Genomic DNA, 24,009 nt, shown 5'->3' with positions numbered 1-24,009 from the left:
CGTTGACATTTGCGCTCGGTTATCGCGCGCCGCCCTTCGCTTGTTTGGGGAGTTTTCCCTGCTGAATTTTCTCGACCCCCCTCCAGCTCCCGCTCGCATTGGCAACTGACTGGTCCACATCTGTGACTGTCTGTCGCTGCTGTTGTGTGTTTGTGATTCCACAATAAACGCATTATGCTGCCATTAGTTGAGTGCCAGAGCCTTCCGCTTGTTTGCCAGCATCCGTTTGTGTTTTTGTTTGTTTTCCTCACTTTTCACTTTTTTTTCTATTTTCTTTTCTTTTTTTTTTTGCGCCAACAATAAAACTGCCTTGTAAATGGGATGGCGACGTCCGGCTTACTGAGCTCCGTTTCCCTATGAGGACAAACAACGTTTTTGAAAACTTTTGCATGCAATGAATTGTTAATTTAGTTAAACAGTTGCTGCCATTTTCTACCCACCTGGGCGGACAGGTCCGCTAAACAATTTCTTTCCTTACAGTTTTATTTGCTTCAGACATGAAATGACATTTTCCTTGATTGCATTGCTATGGGCCGAGTTCCATGCTCATTTAATCTAGTATCTATTACTGCGTAATAAGAAGTTCAATATTGTTGTCTTCATTTAGAAAAAAAAGAAGAAAATTGTTAATGTCATTCATGAGTAAATCTTCTGGTTGTCTTCCTTCAAGCTGCCGAACCAATTCATGTGCAATTAAGTGCATTCAATTTAGTTAATATGGCTTACAGCGCTCACCGCCATATCAGATTGGCTATAAAATAAGCAGACATATGCAATATGCTTTTTATATAGCACAGCTCATTATTTACTTATTGTAAAAAATTGTGCTGTAATTTGTGCCTCATTTTGTGCTGTAAAATCCATGTAATGCCTGGGCACTTTGCTGGCAATCAATTATGTAGAAAATGTTGCCAGTTCATAAAAGTTGCTGTCATTAATATGTAAGCAATCGCAGCAATTGTTTTGAAAGTGCTTGTGCTGACAGGGCCAGGGCCAGGGCCAGGGCCAGGGCACAGCAGAGACAATATCGTTATGTTGCCTGACTGCCTGCCTGCCTGCCTGCCTGCCTGCCTGTGCTGACTGCCTGGTTGCCTGCCTGAATGCCTGCCTGAATGCTTACAAAATGCGCTGCTCCTGTTGGTCCTGACACTCCTGGCAGTGCTGGCAGCACTGCTGGCGAGCATAAAAACAACACATAATCATTTTATTAGCAGCAAAGGCGAAACGACGGACGCAGTGAAGCGGAGGCAAAGGATTCCGGCGGATTGTTCATCCTGTTGCTATTCGTTCGAAATGACTGAGCAACTGTGTGTGGAGTACGTGTTGGCCATGTTTCACTTGCTGTTGTTGCTGTTAACGCTACTTGAGTTAACATGTTGCACCAGAGATCCCATCATGTGTCAAGTGTGATGTTAGTTGGTGAGTGTGAGTGTATATGTGTGTGTGTGTGTGTGTGTGCTTGTGTGTGTGCGTGCGTGTGTAGCTCGACCAGCACGTTGAAGTTTTCTCGTTAGCGAAACTAATTATCCGTTGTCGCTGTCAGCAAAATATCGTTAAACGGTAGGTGACAGTCACACGCATCTGTGTGTGTGTGTGTGTGTCTGTGTGTGTGTATGTTAGTGTGTGTGAAGTACTTGTAGCAGCTTGCATATGTGTGTGTGTAAGTGCGTTAGCTTGTGGATGTCGCTGACCGCCATTTACTGCCTCAAGTGCTTCAAGCGACGAGGTAAATGACCAACTGATTGTCGAATTATACCAAACTTAAGCAGACTTGATCCCGACTTTTCTGATTGCCATATAAATTATTATATTATTATCTCTTATTATAAATAGATCGAATTCAGAAAGTTCTCACTTATCGAAGAAGATGTTATGTGTTTGATGTAAATTGGATAACTAAATTGAATACAATGTTAATCTGCCTGCCTAACAAAGTATTGAGAATTATACACAAAATTCGTTAAATTGTAATATAATTTTTGTGATTAGAATTTGATGTAATTTGTGGAATTTTAACGGTTAAAACTCTCTCTGGCTGCGATATGATTAAATTTACATTAAGCGTATTTCGTAATGCATTTGCCTTTTTATTTTTCCGGCATGTTTCGGCAAACCGCTCATAACAAATGTTGTTAAGGTCGCACTTGGCCCATGCTCCCTTGCCCCTAGGCAATTGCCCTTTGGCTCGTCAGTCTCTTCCTCCGGGCAGCATACGCGCACCGGAAGTGGCTGTCGATTTGCAACAAATGGCTGCCGGATGTTGCCACATGGCGCACGTAAGTCGCTCACTGCTTTCCATTTTTTTTTTTCGGTGGTACTCTAACCCCTTGGCAATTAATTGCCTAACACGTAATTATTTTATAGTTGAAATGGTCGCGGTCACAAAAACACACACACACACACACACACACACACACACATACATACATACACTCCAGACACATATGCGCTGGGTATATGCATAATTTGGGTTTTTGCAGCTAATTAAAAGCGCGTTGCTTTGTGCAAATTAGTCGCAAGAGTGTGGAGCATTGCAGGGAGCATGTGCTGTGTGAGGGGAAATGCGACTTTTCAATTAGCGGTGCACTTGAGCGTTCTGTGTTGTACACAAATTAAAATTAATTAAGTCTACTTTTCAGCGCAGAAGACATTTCATCCATTTTGTTATTGTTGAAATTGCTTTACTTCAAAAATTGTTATTTAGCTCGTATCTGAATAATAAATACAATACGACTCCCATTCCACAAATAAATACTCATACAATAGATATTTGACTTTTTTGTTTTGTTTTAAATTTCATAATTATGGCATTTTTATTTGCATTTTAATTGCTACATTGTGAATACGCGTATTCAATATCAATAATTACACATAGACAGTTCAGTATTACAGTATTTTCTAATGGATAAACAACATACGAATATTTTATGGTAGTTATTAATGTATATGCACTTAATATTTTATGGTTTTCATTTATTTATTTTTTTTTTGTTTTTGTTTAATATTGTATATTCTGTTATCTGTATTTATATGTGTATATATGTGTAAGTGTATATGGCAGTCATACAAATGCATATCTAATTGCCTGCCCTATGCCAAAAGTACAAAGTACAGTTCATTAGTGCGGCAGTTACGTAAGAAAAACGGGGGTTTTACGAATCGTATGTTTAGCCAGTAAATTGAAGGAGTTTTGCCATATGCCTGGTGGTAATTACGCACTAATTACATTGTGGTAAATATATATATATATATAAATATCTAGATATATTTATATATGTATAATTTATGTTATGTGTATGTGTGTATAACAACTAAATAATGGGCTCTGCTTTAATTATACGATTTTAATTACTATATGCACAATTTGATTCACATGTTAATCGTAGCTCTACACATTATTTGCATATTTAAATACATGTTCAATTGAAATTCTCGTATATGGCTAGCTTAATAAATTATTTACACTTATCCAACTAGACATTTAAGTTCACATAATTTACGATTACAATTATTAATTAAGCTGTTAAGTAACAATATAACCAGCCATTTAATATAACTTTAAGCGCTGGCTTCAGCTGCCCGCATACTTGGAGGAACTTATCATACGTTTCTTTAACATGTACAATGATTATCTAAATCTAAACTATGCCTAAACTCCAGGATAAAGCATTATGTGAGTGAGTGATAGAGATGGAGAGGGAGTAGGAGAGGGGGTAAGTGAGACAAAGACATTTAGCGCGCTTTTGGGTAGTAAGTCTATCACTAGCATAGAGGCAATCGCAGCCAGGACTGGCACATTTGTTTTATTTATTTTGTAGATGAGTAGTTTAAGAACGAAACCAGCAAGAGCAAATGCAACCAAGCATTTCTCGCTTACTTTCTAAATAATCAGCTTAACTCACAAATGCTCTCAGTCTTGGTCACAGCATTAGTGACAAAATGCACTCGGCATGGGCATTATACAATATTCATGTAATTAAGTTATAATATAAGTCACAAAATGCATCTACTAAACATGTTTTGCAGTGGAGCATTGCACCAAAATTGAGTTCACACATATCTGTAAGTTAGCACAGAGTTGCAGAGTTGCAGACTTGGCGATATACTCCTTCTACCAGAGAGATATGCATACACTTAACGAAAGATAGAAAAAAGCTGATAGCGATTTGAATTTTGAGACATACAACAAGCTTTAATAAGACGTGTTTAGTGCTTAAAGCACTTGCAAGCTTTAAGGGAGCTTTAAGCGTACTTAAAGCTCGAAGTTTCACCCCTCAAATTATTATATCCATATAATGCCTTGAAGTGTCTTTGAAGTTTGTAGCTTTAATGCTTTTACTGCATACTTGATGCATTATTAACTGTCTTCAATTTCTCATCTCACGTTTTATGCTATTGCTTTCATAACTGATACGTACGAACTCTGCTCTGAGGCACTGTCAACCCTAAATAATAAAAAAATATATAAATAATGCCCAGCTCCTCAATCGCTTACTCGAAGTTCTCTGCGCCGCCATTGTTGAAGCGTTCGCACCAAGCGAGCAACTCGCGCACCTCCCTGGCATAGAGCTGCTCCTGCTCCTTCGCCTGCTCCTGCTGACTCAGCTGGGTGGCCGTTGAGGCCAGGGGTCAGACATTGTGGCAGGGCTGCTGACTGCTGCTGCCGCTGCCGGAGTTGCTCAACAAACTGCGCTCGCTGGCCACGCTGCCGGGCGCATAGATGAGCTCCGTGGCCTCCTTGGCCAGCGGTTCCTCAATGTGCACCTTGCGTCCAGATCGTGTGCTCTGACCACGCCAAGATTGCGGCTCCAGTGATTGCACTTGCTGCTGATGCTGCTGCTGCTGTTGTTGTTGTTGCTGTTGTTGTTGCGCGTGCGGCACCAATGGCAGCAACTGTTGCTGCTGTTGCAATGGCTGCTGCTGATCATCGACCTTCACATACAAACGCTCCATATCATCCACATCTCCATCGGCCGTGTGATAAAGCGCCTGATCATCCTCATGTGACATCAGCATGGCCATTGGGGACGGTGAACCGCCGCAGCCCGAATCCGCTAAGCCATTGTAACAGAATGAGGAGCCATCCAAGTCGAGCAGATTCTGCTGATGATGATGGGTACTCTTTGCGAGCGTTTGATCCATTTGATTTTGAGTCGGACTCGCGTTGAGCACCTTGAAGCGAGCACTGTCCCGTCCAATGCTGCAACCGTGTGGCAACTGTTGACGTCGCACGCTGGCAAATTGGGCTGCGCTGCCGCCCGGTGTTGCCACCTGCTGCTGCTGCACATGTCCACCCGGCGCCGCCTCATAAGTATGACAATTACTCAACTTATTCTCAGTGATGTGCATATGCATGTGCTTATCCTTGGGATAATAATACTGATCGGAGTAAACCGAACGTGATCCGGCTGTGTTACTCGGATAGATCTCGCCATTGCTGGACATTTGCTGATAGATGTTGGCGCTGGAATGCGGCTGCTGTTGTTGCTGCTGCTTCTGCTGGTGTTGCTGCTGTTGCTGTTGGTAATGCGGATGCATGGGACGCTGTACGCCATAAGAACCAGGCAACGCAACTGGACCTGGTCGCTGCTGATAACGTGGCTGTGGATGTTGCTGTTGGTGCTGCTGCTGCTGCTGCTGTTGCTGTTGCTGCTGCTGATGTTGCTGACCGGTATTGAGTATGGCTGAGGTGGCATAGGGGGCGGGTGAGGCATTGCCCTGACGTCCATATTCGCTGGGTGCCTTGCCAAAGCTGGAGACCTCGGCATAGTCTGTCGGTATATTGGAGTATTCGCCCACATAGCTGCAAATGAACAGATAAAAACAATAAGAAATCAGTATGAGTTGCGACGACCAGATACCCTATAGTAGCTTTCAACTCTTCCTTCAAAAGGGGAACATCGATTTGTCAGCTACTTGAATATTGTGTTTAAATTAAAAAAAAAAAAAAAAACAAAAAAAAAGATTTTTGATTGGGGTATAAATTCAAAATCCTCTGCCAAAAATCCATTTGCTTCCCTGTGCTCGTTGCATAAATCTACATTAATCTCATAATACCAATTTAATCCATCTATAATGGGTATCCAAAATACTTTTATTCGCCGGCGTTTGTTTATTATACAGTATTCCCACGCTCAACGTGCTGCAGAGTAGGGGGATGGGTGGTGATGTGTGAGGAAAGGGGTAGCAGCCAAAATATTTTTCGGTTATAAATTTGTCGTTTTTTGGGGCAGCGAGTTGGAGGCTTTGAGTTCGCTGGTGAATTTATGGCATGCGGTCTGCAGTCGGAGCGGAAATTTGCATTTTGGAAAATGCCCGGAACCAGTTCCATGAGCAGCTCATGTGTAAAAACGGAATTTATTTCGGATTTAACATTTTACAGATTTACACCTGACCGCCTCACTGTCCGTCTCTCTCTCTCTCTGTCTGTCTGTGTGCCTGTCCGTCTGCAGTTGCCAGTTAACCCAGCTAATGTTGTGCAAATGGTTTTGGCTCTAAGCAGCGATAACACTTATCACCAGCTACAACTCCACACAGGATCTGAATTCAATTTCAACTCAGCTGAATTAGCGAGTCAATGCTATGCAGAAAATATAGTATGTCTAAGAAATACCCTTTGCTATGTTTGAAGTAAGTTCTTCATGAGATTGAGAGAAAAATGATTAAGTCAAAAATACACTGCTGCAGATTTTGTATGCGTTTTCATTGCTGTGCAGTGTTTAATGGTGTATAGGAAATTGTTAATGCTTAAAATACTCCTGTCAACCCTTTACACACTTATAGGGTATAGAAATGGTGCAAGGCTGATACACACACAAAAACACATTCAAATTTTTAACATTATTTTCGTATTTAAATACTGAAAGCGGATTAAATGGCAAACATAAAAAAAAAAACAAAATACAAAAAAATAAAACGAAACCAGCCAAAAGCTGAACAAAAAATATATGGCGTATTGATGGAGTCGTCATGGTGCAGTCCACATGGAAAAACTCCGGTGCGTGCATTTCAAAATACGCTTTTAATGCCCTTAATGAGTTTTCATTTGGCGAAGGGAAATGTCTGCAATGAATGAGTCCTTTGTACCACTCCGAGAGTGGGCCTGGGCTACTGTTCAACATCAGTGGAAACTATGTACAAAAAAAAAAGCAAACAGCTGAATAGCTGTAAGTAGTTTAAATGGAGTACACTTTATGAAAATATCCGATTATTTTAGTGTTTTTTAAGTTGGAGTTGTTAGTTTTACACGGTGCAGGGTATATCAGAAGAATGTAGGGTATATCATACAGGACATGTCTTAGAAGCATTTGAAGTATACTAGACTTGATGAATATTACTTTATTTTCCTTTAAGTATGTTGGGTATATGTCTTGACTTGATAAATATATTATTAGAATTACTTAATTTTCCTTTAAGTATCTGACAAAAAAAATGTTGCAAGTAGATTTTATTGAAATGAATAACTATTATTATCAAGAATCAGCTTAGCTCGAATGCCCAAAAAGAGTATTTTAAATTCGTTTTGAATGTTTAAGTGAGTGTTAAAAATGTGTTTGTTGTTGTTACCCATTTTGTTGAATTTTCTCTCATTTTTATTCTCGCACATATGACACTCATTATGGTGTGATTACTTTTATATTGTTATTGTTATTGTTATTGCATTGGTTGTTGCATATATTTTGTACTCACGCACAATTTTGTTGCACTTATTATTAATATTTGCGTTGAATCGCACACATTTTCAATTTGTGTTTTTAATGACTAATTAAGTGTGCGAAAATAATTTTAATTATGTCGGGCAGAATTTTATACGCCCGGTAGTCGCATGGCAAATTGTATTTAAATTATGGATAAATTGAAATTTATTTTTATTTTGTTTCTCTTCTCATTTTTTTAAGTTTTTCTTTTATTGATATTTGCAATTTGGCGTGGTTGGAGCATTTTTCTGGGGGACACACTTCAGCTTTTCACGCTTGATTGATATTTAATTGCCATTTGGCTGACAGCTGCGATTTTTGTTGTTCGACATTAAAATAAAGCACTCGAACATTTGTCATTTTAAAAGTTCTTTAAATCATTGTTGTATTACTTTAAATTTGTTATCATTTTGTTTATCAATTGAATAATTGCATCAAATTTGCAACCTCGACTATGCTATTATTGTTGGTATTTTGTGGCCAGCACAAAATTAGCCACAAATAAATACCAATTACCGATTTGGCTATTTTGGTAGAAGTAAAACAATTCTACAAAAAGCAAACAATTATTTTACGCCTTCTGATTGCCAGACAAATAAATTAGCCACGGCTGCAATTGCCAGTTGATTTCAACATTGCCAGCTTTGATTAACCATTCCACGAGTTCAAAGCACATGTAAAATTATGCGAATTGTTACAAAAAATAAATAACATGAAACAACAACATACAAAACATTTTTCAGGCACAGCTCCAAAATGATGGCAACATTTTGCAACAGTCACAAATTAAAGCTGCCAACATTATTAACCAAGTCTGGCTTTGGTATGTCGAAATGGTAATACTCTTACTGATGTGTTTGAAATGGTTGCCATATGGTATTATTTTCTAATCTGTGGAAACAGGGGATTATAACTAAATGTGGTACTTTAATGCCATGTAATTCTCTGATTAACATATCTCAATAGTTCTGTCATATAAACAAATTGCTGCTGCAACAACTGAGCTTTCAATCAAGAATTTTTCTGATATAACAACAATGCAATCTTTATATATACAATTCATAGCCAGATTATAAGACCCTCCATGAGAGCAAGCATATGGTGGACACACCTATGTCACACTCTCAAAAGAGCATGCCACATTTGGCAGCAAGGAAAACTTAAAGCTGACCAGTTAAAGCTGCACAAATGTATTTGCCAAGGTGGCCAAAAGTGAACAACACCACGATAATTACATTTGGGCCTACGGGGAGCTGCGAAACTATGCAGCCACTGGAAAATGTCCAATGGGAGCTAACTCCACTTTGGTAGCTGTCCACTTGCTGGTGCCCAAAAATCAACATAAATAGCGCGCCAACATCTCCATTTCTAACTTGATTTTGTTTGGCGCAGCCGGAAAAAGAAAAACAAAAAACAAAAACAAAAACAAAAAAAATGTTTTGCGACGCGCCAGAAAAATGCAATTTCACAGTTTGGTGAATTTTTATTGTCGTCGCTTTGAGTGGGTTCCCAGTTCTATTTTTTTTTAGTTTGACGTCCATTTTTTTTTTTGTTTCTGTTTTTTCTGGTTGGGTTACTGTGGAAAAACTTACCGCTGATGATTGCGTTCGCTGGCGTGTCCATGAATATCATCGATGCCGCCGCCGCCGCTGCCGTTGCCGTTGCTGCCGCTGCCAGTGGCACCGTTAACGCTGCCAGTTGCACCGCAGACTGGGGCATAGTCGGCAATGTGATCCTTCTGCATGTCGAGGGTGTCGCCGCTGGGCGAGGTGCGCCACACCATGCCGCCAGTGGAGGCATCCAGCCAGTAGCCGTTGCCATTGCGCGTCGATAGACTCGGCATTTTCAGCACGTCGCTCGTGTGATTGCCTACAGGTGATAGCAGGAGAGAAAGGAGAATTAGTGAATGAGAGACTAAATCATGTCTGGGAGAGAGATAGAGAAAGAGAGAGAGAGAGCGGGGTGGGGCTTGTGAGACAGAGCAATTAAATGTTTTGCAACAAATTGTGAACCAAATAAATTGTTGTCGGAAATTGACCAAAAAATACAAAATGCATTTCCCTTTTTGCATGTGTTCCCAAAAACAATTTCACTAACAAAAACAATTTCAAAAGAAGCAGTTTCATATCATATTCGGTATTCTCGCATTATTAACAGCTTTTAAAAATAATGTGATTTAATTTATGAAAGATTTGAAGCTAAGCCTTTAATTTTAGGTTGATTAACAGTTTTTTAAGCTTTATTAAGTCCCCCAAAAAAATAATGTATCGAAATTGTGGCGAAAGTGTTTTCGAGCAGCTTATGGGATTTCCATGCTGAGCGCTGCAATACTATAAATTCAGCGCATTAAAATAATATTATGAAAGAGCGGGTGGCTGGGGCGTATGCGCAATTTCCCCTATTGTCACAGTTCACACACACACACACATACAAAAAAAAAACACACACACAGACACAGCGAAAAATCAAATAAATTATTGTCAATTTTCCAGTTGGCGCCCGTCGCTTGTATAAAAATGTGTTGCATACTTTCGAGCAAGCCGCGAGCAAGTAAAACACAAAAAAAAACGACGAAGCAAAATGATTGCATAAAAAATGCACCAATTAAACTGTCCCCGGGTTATAACTGCGCATCAGGTGAGTTTTTTATGTCGCTTATTGTTGGAGTCGTTGGGGTTAAGGGGCGGCCCAATGCCATTATTGTCTATGGCTGTTCAGGTGAGGGCATGAAAAGCTTTTGCGCTTTTTGCTGCTTAGTTTATGGGCAACTGCCCTCCATGAATATGCAGTGCCATTTTTTTGCTCTTTTTGTTTTTAGCTCGCTTTTTAAAATGTCGGTTAGCAGCGGCTTGTTAAACAATGCAAACGTTGTGCAACAATTTTATTTTGTCCACACTAACAACTAACTACACACACAAAAAAAATATCATCAGAACTATATGTTTAACTATAGAAGTTGAAAATAATGGAAAACAGCTTGACAGGCTTGTAACTTATTGTAAGGCTTACAAATGATGAATTATGAATGATTTTGGCACTTTTTCAGCTCCATGTGCTTAGTATTAAATAGATGGAGGATCAATTAAATTTCAGTAGAATTAACATAAATGTGTAATTTACGAAAGTGATACAATAGCAGCCAATTGTATTCAATATTAAATGTATTCTAAACAATTACAAATACTATTTAATTTCAGTTATATCAAGTTATATCAAAAAGCATAGTTGGACTTAAGTTTCCTAATATTTTCTCTTGAATTTGATCAAATTTTGTGTACATAATTTTCAACAGCTCACAGTTCATTTTGTGCATTATTAAATATGTATATCAAAAGCGATCAAATTCGCAATTGCAATATTGTCTTCCATTTCAACGCCTCCTTTAGTTGAGCAATTTCATTAATAGTGCCTTGCGAGCAGCATTTACTGTGCAACTAGCTACATGAAAAGCCTGAGCACTATTGCCATATTTGGAAGTCAACTCCTTCTGTTCCTCGTTACGCAGCTAATTTCAATTAGACCACAAAGTCTGCCCCCAACTGCAGATACTAAACATGCCAGGAGCACACACAAACACACACACACACAACTTGTTGGTTAATAATGCACACAAAACTAAATGCATAATTGCAGTTGGCTGTTGAGGGTAGGCACGGAGAGAAGAGAGTACAGCTTAGAGTAGGGGAAGTAGAGGGTAGTTAGAAGGACCCTTGGAGCACAACAGAACGTCACGTGCAAAATGTTAGCTTCTATTATGTGCCGAGCACGAAATTTGTGCTATTTTGTGCTGGCAGTCTGCTAAAATATTTATTCTCACCTATTTTGTTGTGTGTGGTTGTATATGTATATATATATATATGTGTGTGGGTACCTCAAACAATGGAAAATTAGCGTTATTTATATATGCAAATCTGCGAGTGTGTGACTGGAACAATTCCAGCTAGGAAGGAAGCGCAACTAGCTGAACGCAACGGATGCAACTCGGATGTGACTGGAGGATGTGCCTCTGCGTAAAATGTAGGTTTTTATACCCTGAATTCGCTGAAGATGAATTAAAAAAACGGGTTTGACGCTGCTGTTAGAAAGAATGTAACACTCAGTATAAACCACATCAGTATAAACCACATCAAAAAATTATATATACTCTTGATCAGCAGCAGAAGGCCAGTCGATCTATGCTCATCTGCATAAAGAAGAAGCGTTAAGAACCAGACAACTATCTGCAACTAGGCTGCAACTAGAGTTTATTTACAGCTTTATATTATTTTATGAAACAGGTTTAATACAATTAAAAGCTAGATTTTGGGTTTCTCCTAATTGATCTCTCTCAACTAGAGCATTCTCATTGTGTTTTTGATGTACTCACCTCGCATGGTGTTCAGCGCGGACTGCTTCATCATCATGTGTTTGCGTTTCACAAAGACCATCGCGCCAAAGGATAACATCATGATGGCCAATATGGCGCCCAGGAGTATTATGAACCAGGGCTGTGTCAGCACGTCGTTCACGTGATCCTGATTGATGGGATAGCTGCAAAAACAGAAACAAAAATATAACCAAATCAAAATAAGTAAATTAAATTAATTTCTGATTTTAGAGCTGTCAGCTGATGATTTTGGATCTTGTTTAACGAAATTTATTGCGCTTGGCTTAAATTTACGAGCTATTATTTTTAATTATAAACCTTCAACTTACCGCTGATTGATAAACGGATCGAGTCGCTTGGTAATTGGATCCAGACGCAGTGTGGCCGGCACACAGTAAGGTCCAATGCCAGCATTATTGCCTGCTGCCACGCCCACCGTATACATGACACCCTCCGTGAGATTGGCCAACACCAGTGTGGGTGAAGCAGCATCAATTGTCACATTGGTCAAAATACGCGAGAAATTGTGAGCAGTGTCGATGCCACGCACAATTACATGATAGTACAGCAAAACACCTGCAAAGGGTTAAAGTTAGGCGTTAAGGGTCCTAATGAGGATGGCAGAGGGTTAAACTTACCATGTTCTTCCTTCAGTTCGGGTGCCTTCCATTTCAAGAACACCGCCGAGGCATTTAGCAGTATAGCCTCCATGCCAAATGGTGCATCATTGGGCACTGCAAAAACGAAGGACAAAATACCAACAAAAAATAAGGATGAGTTAGGTTGGATGTTTTTCAGTGGTTTTTGTTGTTGTAGGCTGTAAATGCGTTTTTGATTGTTTTGCCCGCAGCTGTCTCTAATGAGTCGCGTCTGCTCTAATTAATTACCATTTAGTGGGTTAGGTCTTGAGGGTAGTCTAGTTTTTTTTTTTTAGAAACAGTTCCGGGTAGCTCTCCATTGTGACGGAGCCGAGGAGGGCGAGGTATTTTTAGAAAGGAAGCGAAGAAGCGTATCAAGTGGATGCATTCATCACGGCAGCTCACGTTGCCACACTTCAAAAGCTCATCTTCATTTGTTTATTTATTTCCTGATGCCGCTGCCATATCCCCCACTACCACAAATCTCTATGCGTCTGTCTGTGCAACGGTTGAAGCAATTTCTTTAAATAAACACACGTGCGAATGCGAAACAAAACCAAAAAACAAGAAAAGCACCAGCAGCAGCAACAACACAAAAAATAAAAAAATACAAATAAAAAAGCCAACGTCTCTAAATAGGTGCCCGTCTAGGTAGACGTATATGTAGGTAGTATATATAGGGTTAGGTTGGGAATACTTGGGAGCGTGCTGCAGCGATTTCCCTTTTATTATTCTTTGGCTTTGTTTCTTCGGCTGTTGCTGCTGCTGCTGCTCCTCCTCCTGCTCCTGCTGCTGCTGCTGTTGCTGCTGCTCCTCCTGCTGCTGCTGCTGTTGCTGCCTCTGTTGCGACATGCTAAAGTGCTTGTCAGGCTTTTTGTCTAAGGGGGTTTTCTCTGTCTTTGTTTCCATTTTTCTTTCTGCGTCTGTTGTTCTTCTTTTAAGCCATGGCTGATGACGCGCTTAACACGTATCTGCCATTGTGTGGAATAGACGACCTCGAGGCAATTGTTGCAAAAGAGTGTCGCCACGTCACATTTGACAAACCAATTGGAAAATTGCAATTGAAATGACGGTTTCCAAGCGATGTTTACACACATTTGCCTGGAACTACATCGGTGTCTACTAAGAGCCAAGTAAATGATCAATTTACTTCACAGCACTGAAAGTCGACTAGACCATCATGGGAATTATATAGAGCTCTAAGGTAGTAAGATACTTCTATTTAGAAGTAATTTTTCTGTAGTTTTAAGAAAACTTCTTAGATTTTCTGTACTTTCACTTCCTATTATTTCTTATATTTCTTTTTATTTATATATCTTTCCCTTTTAATTAATATATATCTCATTTAAGCACATTACTTTCTTCAATGTACATTTTTATATTTACATTTTCTTCTTCTCTTATTACTTGCTTTTTAATTGCAGAGCATTTTGTAGTCGTGGGGTGATTTCTAAACTTCTCTGAACTCCCCAGGTAATTGTCTACCTGTATCCGTTATTTGCCTAGTTCCATTTTGGCTAAGGGACCCCTGTGTACCCTGTGTAAAAATGCTTCCTGTGTGAATTTTCGCTTGAGTACCTCCCGCATTTTGGCAGGACTAACAAACGCGCATCAAATTTGCATTGCGCGGCAATGCAACACTTTGCGGGTTGTTTACGGATGCGGGAGAGGGGAGGGATGAGGGATGAGGCGTGTGCTTCATATACGAAGCAGTAATAATTGTTGTTTATCTTTACACAATTGCGTTGGCAATTTCTTTGAGTTGTTGTTGTGCTTGTTGTTGCCTGGAAAAAGTCAGCAGCATCAGTGAAAATGTGATGCATACAAAATGAGTTTTGATTTAAGGGAACAGACGCCGCAGATCCCAAAGACCTGGCGGACAGACTCAACAGACGAACGGACAGCGGGACAGAGGGACAGACGGTCGGACGGAAGAGATGCAACCGAACCAAGCGACAGACAGCCTGCATTTTGGGGCAGACAGAGGGCACTTTGGTGCCGCATGCCAAGGCGCAGCGTTTGTGCATTTTATATTTGCAGCTGGCGCAGCGTTTGTTGACTTATTTGCGGCACTGTCATTCCTCCTCTCTCTCCTTTCTCCTTTACACACACACACTCCCATTCAGTGTTTGCCTTTGCGGCATTCCTGGACCTGTCTTCTGTTTTTAGCTTTGACTCTGCTGCTTTCTCTATCGCTCTGCCCCTATCTCTGTCTCTTTCACATTTTGTATTTAATTATTATGCAAAAAAAAAGTCAGCTCATTGAGAATTGTTCACTTTTTCGCAGCGCTTTCTTGAAGTTTTTTTCGGGTGATAAAATGAAGTGATAAACCTGTCTGCAAAGTTTTCAGCATTTGGCAGTTGGCATCTTTGCATCTCTCTGCTGGCAATTGAGAGAGAAAGAGAAAAGAGAAGCAGCTCGAGCTGAATATTTGGACAGTCTTATCAGGTGCAGCTGGGGAAAAGCGCATTTGCTGGATATGTGTCTTAGTCATGCAGCTCAACCAAGATATCAGCCAAAGTCTGTAATCTGGCAAGTTTTCAGCTTCGATATGTCGAACTTGGCAGTTTCTTGAGCTTGAACAACGTCTTAAAGAAGCAAGAGACGTTAAAAAGCATTGGTAGCAGTTGAAGAATGATTAAGTAGTCACCAGAGTATAGTGATTTAGTTTACTGAACTACGATATAAGGGATTAAAGAGCAAATTCAATGCAGTTTTTCATTTTATAAGTGAGTAAGTATATGTTTATATATATACATGTATCTATATTCATATTTCACTAAGAAATACTTATGTTTAGATCTTACAAAAATGTGACTCAATTGAAGATACTTTGAGTAGCTAATCTAGAAGATAACTGCGATATCAGGCATTGACATATGTTTAGATTAAGGCTCTAAACTCAGAGCAGCATTCATGATTTGATTTAAGAAGTTTGTATTTATTTTCTCAACACTATCCTTCACTAGTTTTGAATCTCACAGGAATGTATCTTTTACCCCTTTACTCTTCCACTTTTTTGAGTTTTCACTTTCAGTTTTTTTCGCAGGCCTTTCAAATAATTGAAATTTGTAGTTAAGCTGCAGGACACATTCCTTAAGCACATGTCGAGTCATTGCGTTCGATGTTGAAGAATCCTTTCACCTGTCTGCCACAGGCGTCATATGTAAATCGCCACATCAAGTATTCCACACACTCAACTCAACAGGCACACACACACACCCACACACACACACACACATTCCTACACACACTCACGGATGAATTGCCGTGTGCACATGTGCTGGAACCTGAGCCTACGTGCTTGTCGCGTTCTCCTATCGCCTGATAGCCCATATTTTCACTCGGCTTACTGCACATGCCGAAGAAGACTTTACACACTTTACACACGCATGATTCGATTTTTTGCAATGTTCGTTGATTGACATACTTTTTATTTGCCATATCCGAAGTTTCGCCCTGACCCCCTCTCCAACCATTTGGCAGTTTTTTGTTGGGTTCGCTTGCGACCCTCAAAAATTATATGCGATTATGGGAGACCCGCATGGCAGCTGATGCCAGGCAGGCAATGGGATAAGGATAACGCTCGCTTCTGCCATTTATGTAGCGCAGTTTCCTTTTAGCGCTCATATCCCTTTATTGTTATTGGGTTATTGTTGCAATGCGAACAAAAACCCCACCAACCCCTCGCCATGCTGTGGCTGCTGCTGCTGTTGCATGTGTCAACCCCTCGCTGAGGGTTGCTGCTCACATCGAATGAGGGGGTTGTTCATAGTGCTGTTGTGTAGGTATTTATATGGTTTGTCGAATTTCGCAGGATTTTAGCTGGTTCATTAGGCGCCGGGCGTGTAGACAACTGCATATTTGCCTATTTGGCTCCACGCATAAATAATACATCAAAGGAGCAATGTAACACATACACTCAGAAAAAACTATGTGAGCTAGTGAAAAGCATTGGCAACTAGAAATATGTATATGGAAATGAAAATATTTTGCGCTTTTGGAAAACATACTTCTGCAAATTAGAATAGAAACTCTTTTTGGCAGCTTATGGAAATATATCTTGAGAATTTTTAGAAATATCTTTGCTAAGAAATCAGTTTCCAATTAGGACAAACATTATTTTGGCACTCTGCAAACAAAATTCACTAAATAACTGAAAAGATTTCCAGCTTGATATTGAAAAAAGATAAACCATTTATGAAACATAATGCCAGCTGTCCAAAAATATATTTTTCTGAGTGTAGTTGGTATTGGTAGCGGGTAACTAGATACTTACCATCTTCAAGGGTGCGCGCCAGGCGCGAATTTGAAGGTTTGCCCTCGACGGATTTGTAAAATGGCACAATGAAAAATTCATAGAGCGTATACTGAAATAGTCCTGTCAGCGTACAGGACGAGGCGCCTCCACCATTCAGTATCGTCAGCATGCGATATTTGTTGCTGTACGACGACTGGATTTGGGCCAGGCTCTGCTGCTGCTGCTGCTGGGAATCCATTGCATCACGTTTGCCGGCAGCGGCAATATTTGGTTTAGTCGAAATCAATGCGGACGCCGAGGCAGAAACGGAGGCAGCGGCAGCAGCATCCGATGCTGCTATGGAGTCCAACTGCGGATTGATATAGGCTGTTGCCATGTTTGTTATTGGATTTGGTAACTGGCGTGCATAAATGTAGAAGCCCTCGACGTATTTGCCATTGATGATCTGCATGAGTAAACGACCAGGGGTTAGCTATATAGTTCGCTGGGTGTATGTACGAGTATATGTATGTATGGATGTATGTATGCAGTTACAAACCTGCCAAGTGAGCTTCATGCTGGTGGAGTCCACAACGCTGGCATTGGTTAGCTCCACAACATCGCCAGACAGCAGACTGGCGCGTGCCTCACTCAAATCCAAGCCACTATTGAAGTAGCGCTGTGTGAGAAAAGAGAATAAAAGTGGTGGCAAAGTTAGCTAAATAAAAATACACACATACAGATTACTATTTATCAAGCATATTATTCTATAAGCTTTATATATGTATATACGTTTATAAATATATATATTTTCATATATTTATTTTCATATTTATTTTACTGTCAGCAAAGCTTTAAGCTTGCGGCAATCAATATAAACACCGAAATACAAATTGAGTTTATTTTATTAAGTGCCCTAAAACGTTGACTTTAATTGTTCAATATTTATTGCTATATATTTACTATTTAAGTTTCTAGCAATTTTCTTAACAAAATTTTATATTTAAATCAAAATTGAATGTAAATTTATAAAACAATTTAAAAGTTGACTTTAATAGTCCAAGATTAGTTTTCATTATTTTAATGCAATAAATTAAAATGTTTATTTTCAATTTTATTGGGTTTATTTGTCAGCTTGTGCTTTCAAATTCTGAGCTACAAATCATTGAAAAGGTTATTAAATTACTCAAATTGCTTTAATGTGATGTTTACTGTGTATATTTGAGGATTATTTCTGCATTGAAAGCAACTTACCGTGCCCACAGCAATGGGTTCCGACATGGGACTCGGCAAGGAGAGACCGTGTGAGTTCTCCGCTCGTATCAGGAAGAAATAGTTGACGCCAGCCACAAGACCCGCCTGGGTGTATGTTGTATTCTGTATGCGTGTGCCGACGGCTACCCAGCCATCTGTCTCGTTCTTGCCAAACATCTCGACGACATAGCCGACTAGACTGGAGGCGCCCACTTTGTTGCTGCGCGTCCAGCTGAGAGTGACCGAGTCGTCGCCCTTTTCCACCAGCTGCGGCTTGCCGGGCGGGCCCGGATACGTGGACAGCTCGGCAGCGCGATAGAACTTAATGTTCGGATTGGTGGGCGTGTCCAGACGCAGATAGCCGCTCCACGAAGACTTGCCATTGCGATTGCTGGCGACACACGTATAAAGGCCCTCGTCCTCGTGCCGCTGCAGATCGGAAATCGTCAATGTGCCGGCATCGGAGAGATTCCTTCGTTCATGCTCCTGCACATCGATGGGTATGCCATTCAAATACCAAGAGATTTGAGGCACCGGTGTGCCAAGAGTGCGGCACGGTAGCACCACAATCGATTTCACTGGCAGCGTCTGATTGACGGGACCCTGTTCGATTATCGGCGGTGGCAACTCAAATTGTGTATCCACATTGACCACAGTGCGGCTGCTGACGCTGCCGACGGCATTCAAAGCATTGCAAACAACCACCTTTCCGGAATCCTCACGAGCAAAGCGCGCAATCGAGAGCACCGAACGACCCTCGGGCGTAAGGGTCACCTCCAGTCGACCATCTCGATAGCCAGGCAACAGCAGCGAACTGTTCCCCTCCACAGACCAGTAGAGAGTGGGTCGCGGATGACCGCTCGCCTGGCACTCAAAGAGCACTTCATCGCCGATCTCAACAAGCTGATTTTTGGGGCGTGTCAGGAATTTGGGTGGTGCTGCAGGTGGATGATGAAGAAAGCCAAGTTAGTTGCTGGGTGTTCGTTGTTGCAATTAACTTACCGTGCACGGTTAGAATGCCGGTGGCTGTAATTGAGCCGACAGCATTGTCCGCCTCACAACTGTATTCGCCCATGTCCTCGAGCGTGACGTCGTCCAGCTTCAGACTACGGTCTTCAAGTATGTGCACACGACCTAAACATAACACAGAGCAGAGAGTGAGTGAGACAGAGCCGAGAAGAGTGAGTGAGACAGAGCCGAGAAGAGTGAGTGAGGACTTGAGACTGGTTTGTGTCGTGCTTCAAAATCCCAACCACCTAACATAATTCGTGATATAAATATATATAGTTAATATAAATATATATAAAATAAATACTGATCCAGAAACATTCATTTGTTCAACACCCGGTCATCTCTATGCCAGACATGTATGAGTATGAGCTGGGCTTGGGTTTGTTTTCGAACCAAAAACGAGCAACTAACTCAAAAGTCATTGGACGCTGTCTTCATCTACTTCGTTAGTAGTTCAAGTAGCATAAAAATGGCCAAGACACAACGTGGCGGGCAATGGGGCCAAGAGCCGCCGCAATGTAAGCTAAAAGAGCCAGGACCGTGCAGGAAGCAGGGGAAGGAAGGAAGTAAGCACACACATTGAGCAGCCACCTTTTGTGGTTGTGCCTCACAAGAGGGGAGACAACAACGGCAACAAGAGGATGAAGGAGGAAGAACATTGCTTTCTTTTTGGTCGGTTGGTTGACTGACTGCGAAATAGGTTTTAAATGTTGTTGTTGTTGTTGTTGTTGTTGCTCCTTCAGTGGCCACTGTGCCAATTGTTTGCTTAACAAAAGTTTAGCCGCCCCAAGAGCTGAGCCACCTTCAAAGTCCTTGTCGTATTTTCTTTTACGGCTTTCGGCTGCGAGGGCAGTTTAAAGAAGCGTAACTAGCTCCAAAGTGGGCAAGCATTTATCTAGCTGGAATAGGTTTTTTTTTTTTTTGCAACCCCCGTGCCCAAACCCTACACCTTGCCTCATTCGGTTAGTTGCACTCTCTTTCTGTGCGACGGGGTGCGTCCTGTCTGAAGGACAACATTGCAACAGTCGAGTGTTGTGCAAGCAAAATTGTTGATTGCTGCCAACAGAGATTGGCAATTAACGGAATTAAAAGTTACAGTTGTGTTTACCCAGTTGACTGTTTGGGGCGGGACAAGAGGGTCGTGCGTCGGTCTCAACCACCCACAACCACAATCACACTAACCACAACAACAACAACAACAACTGGAAACAAATAGAACTACAACTAACGCACAGTCGCAAAAGGTGTTTATTATATTGAGAGAATTTGAAGTTAGGATTCCAAGAATAGCTTAAGATTGGAGTTTGGCTAGTGCTTGTTTTAAGCAGCTAGAACTCTGCTTGGTTATAAATGTTGAGTTATGCAGATTAAGTGAATATCTTCTAGCTTAAGTCCTACAGACCAGTTGAAAGTATAATCTAAAATGTAGAATTTAACTAATTCTAAGTTTCTGTTGGCATGTTGACGAAAGGTAATTTAACTCAGGAGTCGTATAGGTCATCATATATGAGATATATATCATTTGTGATAAATAAACTATTTAATTCACTTCACAGTACGCTGTTGCCTTCACTTTGCTTTCACTGGCATTTCTCTCCGTGTAGCTCTGCAAATGCTCGCAGTTCAAACATGAAATGCCACAGGTCAAAGGCCAAAGCAACCGCATAAGAACCAACTTTTTTTTTATTTGTCGAATGTTTCGGACACATGTGTGCACTATCAAAATGGCGAGGAGTGGAAGGGGAAGGGAATCGGCAATTGAAGTATGGTAAACAAAAAGCTTAAATTATATTTGAAATGAAATAAAATGACAAAATGGCCGCAGAGCCACTTCCGCTTAATTGACTGGCAGTCCAACTAGAAGGAATACAGAGATACTTACGTAATGGCATATTGCCGCCGGAGGCAGTGCGTCGCCACAGGACATCCGGCAGAGGATCACCGCCGATGCGACATTGAAAGACCACCGAACTGCCAACGACAGCCGTCTGATTCTGCGGCCCACGAATGAGAAACGGACGCACTGCAAATGGACAGATTGAGCAAGGATTGAGTTGAGAACTGTTGCGAGATGTGACTGAGTGTGGGATTTTGGGGAGTGGCAACTTACCGTGCACTTTGAGAAAAGCGGTGGCCGATTCACGGGTGCCAACAACATTCTTGACCACACACTGGTAGCGTCCATCATCGGATTGACGGGCATCCTGGATGGCCAGATTGCCGCCATCGACAATGCGAATGCGCTTATTGCTGCCACTGCCACCACTCAGGTTCAGTGTCTGTCCGTTCTTGCGCCACGAGATTTGCGGCTCGGGTGAGCCGCGTGGTGCACCGCATTCCATCAGCGCCACCTCGCCCTGAGCCACTCGAGTGTTTTGCGGTTCCAGTCGAAATTCATCGCGCAAAACTAAAAATACAACGAGAGAGAGAGACAGATAGAGAGATATAGTGTGTGTTAGAGAGAGAGAGAGAGGGTTTCTTGGATAAAGCTTTGATTGATTCAATATTAATAACTGTCGTTGTAAGGACATGCTCAGGTGAGCGTCATTCAGTTAGTCAGTCAGACAACGAAAACAGCTGAAAAACATCCTGCAGCACTTGTATTATCCTTTTGCGCGGGCTGCCTGCCTGAGCCAAGTGCCTGCTGCTTGCTGCTTGTTGCCTGCTGCCAGCTCGTGGGGTACGCTCCATATTTAATGCGTCTGCCATTTGAAGTGACCTGCTCTGCCCTTTGCTCCCCCATTCTCCGCAGCCCCTGTCCTTAAGCGCCCTTGCAACCCACTCAATATGCCAATAAAACCTTGATAATGATGAGCTTGCTGTCCAGACTTTGAGCTTCAGCTGCTACTGCTGCAATATTAATAAGCTTTGGCATTTGCAATGCGTATTTCTCTTTGTACAAACAGGAATTGAAAAATTTACTATACTGACAAGTGCCCGACTTGTAGATACTCTGTATGTGTACTTTATGGATTATATGGATTATACTTTTCCATATTTGTCATATTATTTATTTAGTTAGATCCTCAAACATATTTCTATCTCATTAACCAATATTTCTTATATATTTTCTAGACTGATAAAATTGATTAAAGTACGATTATTCTACAATTTTGTAGATTCAAGATGTCATTCAACAAAGATGGTTAGTCGAATGAAAAGATTGTTGCTAGTATAGAGCAAGCATACCCATTGTATGCGCTTATACAGAGTATTGAAATGGAGAATACAAAATTTAAAACGTAAAATGTAAAATGCAAATTGCACTTCAATAAACGCATAATGCGCTTCACTGCACGCCAAAGGCAACAAAGCAGCTTCGAAACCGAGCTCCGAGTTCTGGACTTGGACTTGGGAGTTGAACAATCCGAAAATCCTCATTGTACAATGTTGTTAAAAAGATAAACAATTGTGAGCAGGTGAAGACTATCAAATGCCAAAGTTGATAACCCTTTAAATGTGGCCAAATTGCAAACCTTTGCCGACTGCGGCTCAACATTATTAATTAATCTGCTTGGGAACAGCCCCTGGCAACGTACAGCAGCCCCAAAAATACAACCCCCGATTCTAATAATCTGACCATGGCAGCATTTGCTATTGTGGATATCAATTACAAAACATTTTTGCGAAATGCTTTATTTTATTAATTAGAAAGAAATGCGAATGCATGACGTGCCTGTCAGCCAACAGGCAACAGCACGAACCGGAACAGGAACAGAAACCGACAACACAACAGAAACTGGACATGCAACTGGGGGCAGACGCATTTAATGGGGTTGGGCTACTTCCTGAAGTGCAAGCCACAAAAGTTCATTAGCTACAAAATGTGCAGCGTCAATCGATCAACGTCGTCAAATTGTTTTCTGTCAGTGTGTGTGGTTGAGCCTATCGTAAGTCTTAAATAAATTGGACTTTGGAGGAAGCACATATTAATTATAACTTAAAGACAAACTAACTCACGTATAATTGAGCTCAATATAGAATATAGAATTGTATAAATACAAATTAAATATTAACCCCTAACTCACATGGAATTTGGCTTAAGTTTGTACAGCATATAATTAAACATATACAAATTAGTTTTACTAATACTTTAAGGATCTTTCATCAATACTGTAGACGCTATAAACTAAAACAAACATTTTCTTTTTAATAGATTCATGATATTTGTACTCTTCAATGCTTCAGCACTGCTTTGCAGCCTATTAAATCATTTGTGTAATATAAAAACCTCTTCACAGAAAAATCGCAAGCCGAAACTCTTGTCGAACTCGGCTGAAACTTGGATGATATAAAGTTGGGTATATATATCCAAAATGTTCGACATAATATTGAAGTTTGGTAACTATGATTCTTGATTGTTTTATTATTGTACTTACATGCGACTTGCAATGTTGCATTTCTGGAACGTGCAACGCCGAACTCGTTCTTGGCCTGGCACCAATAAGTGCCCGCATCGCTCTCCCGTCGCGAGTGTATGACCTGAATGGGAGAGAGAGAAAGAGAAACGAGAGCAGAGATTACGGATTAGAGACATTATTAGAGATACAGATGTGTGTTGGCAATGTGGGGCATTAGGTACGAGAGTAGTTATATAAGGTTTAAGTTGGACACGTGTCACCGGCACCAAAGATCAAAATAAACGAAGCGAAATGCGCTCAACCAAAATCAGAATCAAATAAAACTGAAAGTGAAAACGTGCCACACGACCCTGACTTTTACAGCTATGTTTGTCTCTGGCTGAGCCTCGCTGTCCAGTCCGTCCACTCTGCGTATACGCAATTTAATTTAATTAAAAATAA

General features: G+C 40.9%; 1 protein-coding gene across 1 annotated transcript in view; it reads right to left on the bottom strand.

Annotated features, from left to right (window-relative positions):
* Nucleotides 1-3,295: 3,295 nt before the first annotated feature.
* LOC6562867 (roundabout homolog 2) overlaps nt 3,296-24,009 on the bottom strand; it is a 54,300-nt gene continuing 33,586 nt past the window's right edge. Inside the window, exons 3-14 of the mRNA XM_032736531.2 lie at nt 23,587-23,689; nt 21,318-21,614; nt 21,090-21,230; nt 19,199-19,330; nt 18,197-19,134; nt 17,502-17,621; nt 16,982-17,408; nt 12,702-12,797; nt 12,393-12,639; nt 12,064-12,227; nt 9,290-9,566; nt 3,296-5,803 (exon numbers count right to left, since the gene is read on the bottom strand). Of these exons, the coding sequence (XP_032592422.2) occupies nt 4,630-5,803; nt 9,290-9,566; nt 12,064-12,227; nt 12,393-12,639; nt 12,702-12,797; nt 16,982-17,408; nt 17,502-17,621; nt 18,197-19,134; nt 19,199-19,330; nt 21,090-21,230; nt 21,318-21,614; nt 23,587-23,689 (4,116 nt within the window). The 3' untranslated portion in view covers nt 3,296-4,629. The remainder of the gene's footprint in view (nt 5,804-9,289; nt 9,567-12,063; nt 12,228-12,392; nt 12,640-12,701; nt 12,798-16,981; nt 17,409-17,501; nt 17,622-18,196; nt 19,135-19,198; nt 19,331-21,089; nt 21,231-21,317; nt 21,615-23,586; nt 23,690-24,009) is intronic.

Source organism: Drosophila grimshawi, unplaced genomic scaffold (assembly GCF_018153295.1).
Source record: "Drosophila grimshawi isolate 15287-2541.00 unplaced genomic scaffold, ASM1815329v1 contig_1377, whole genome shotgun sequence".
Classification (NCBI taxonomy): domain Eukaryota; kingdom Metazoa; phylum Arthropoda; class Insecta; order Diptera; family Drosophilidae; genus Drosophila; species Drosophila grimshawi.
Note: the sequence above shows the minus strand (reverse complement) of the source record. Positions and strands in the feature narration are given on the sequence as shown.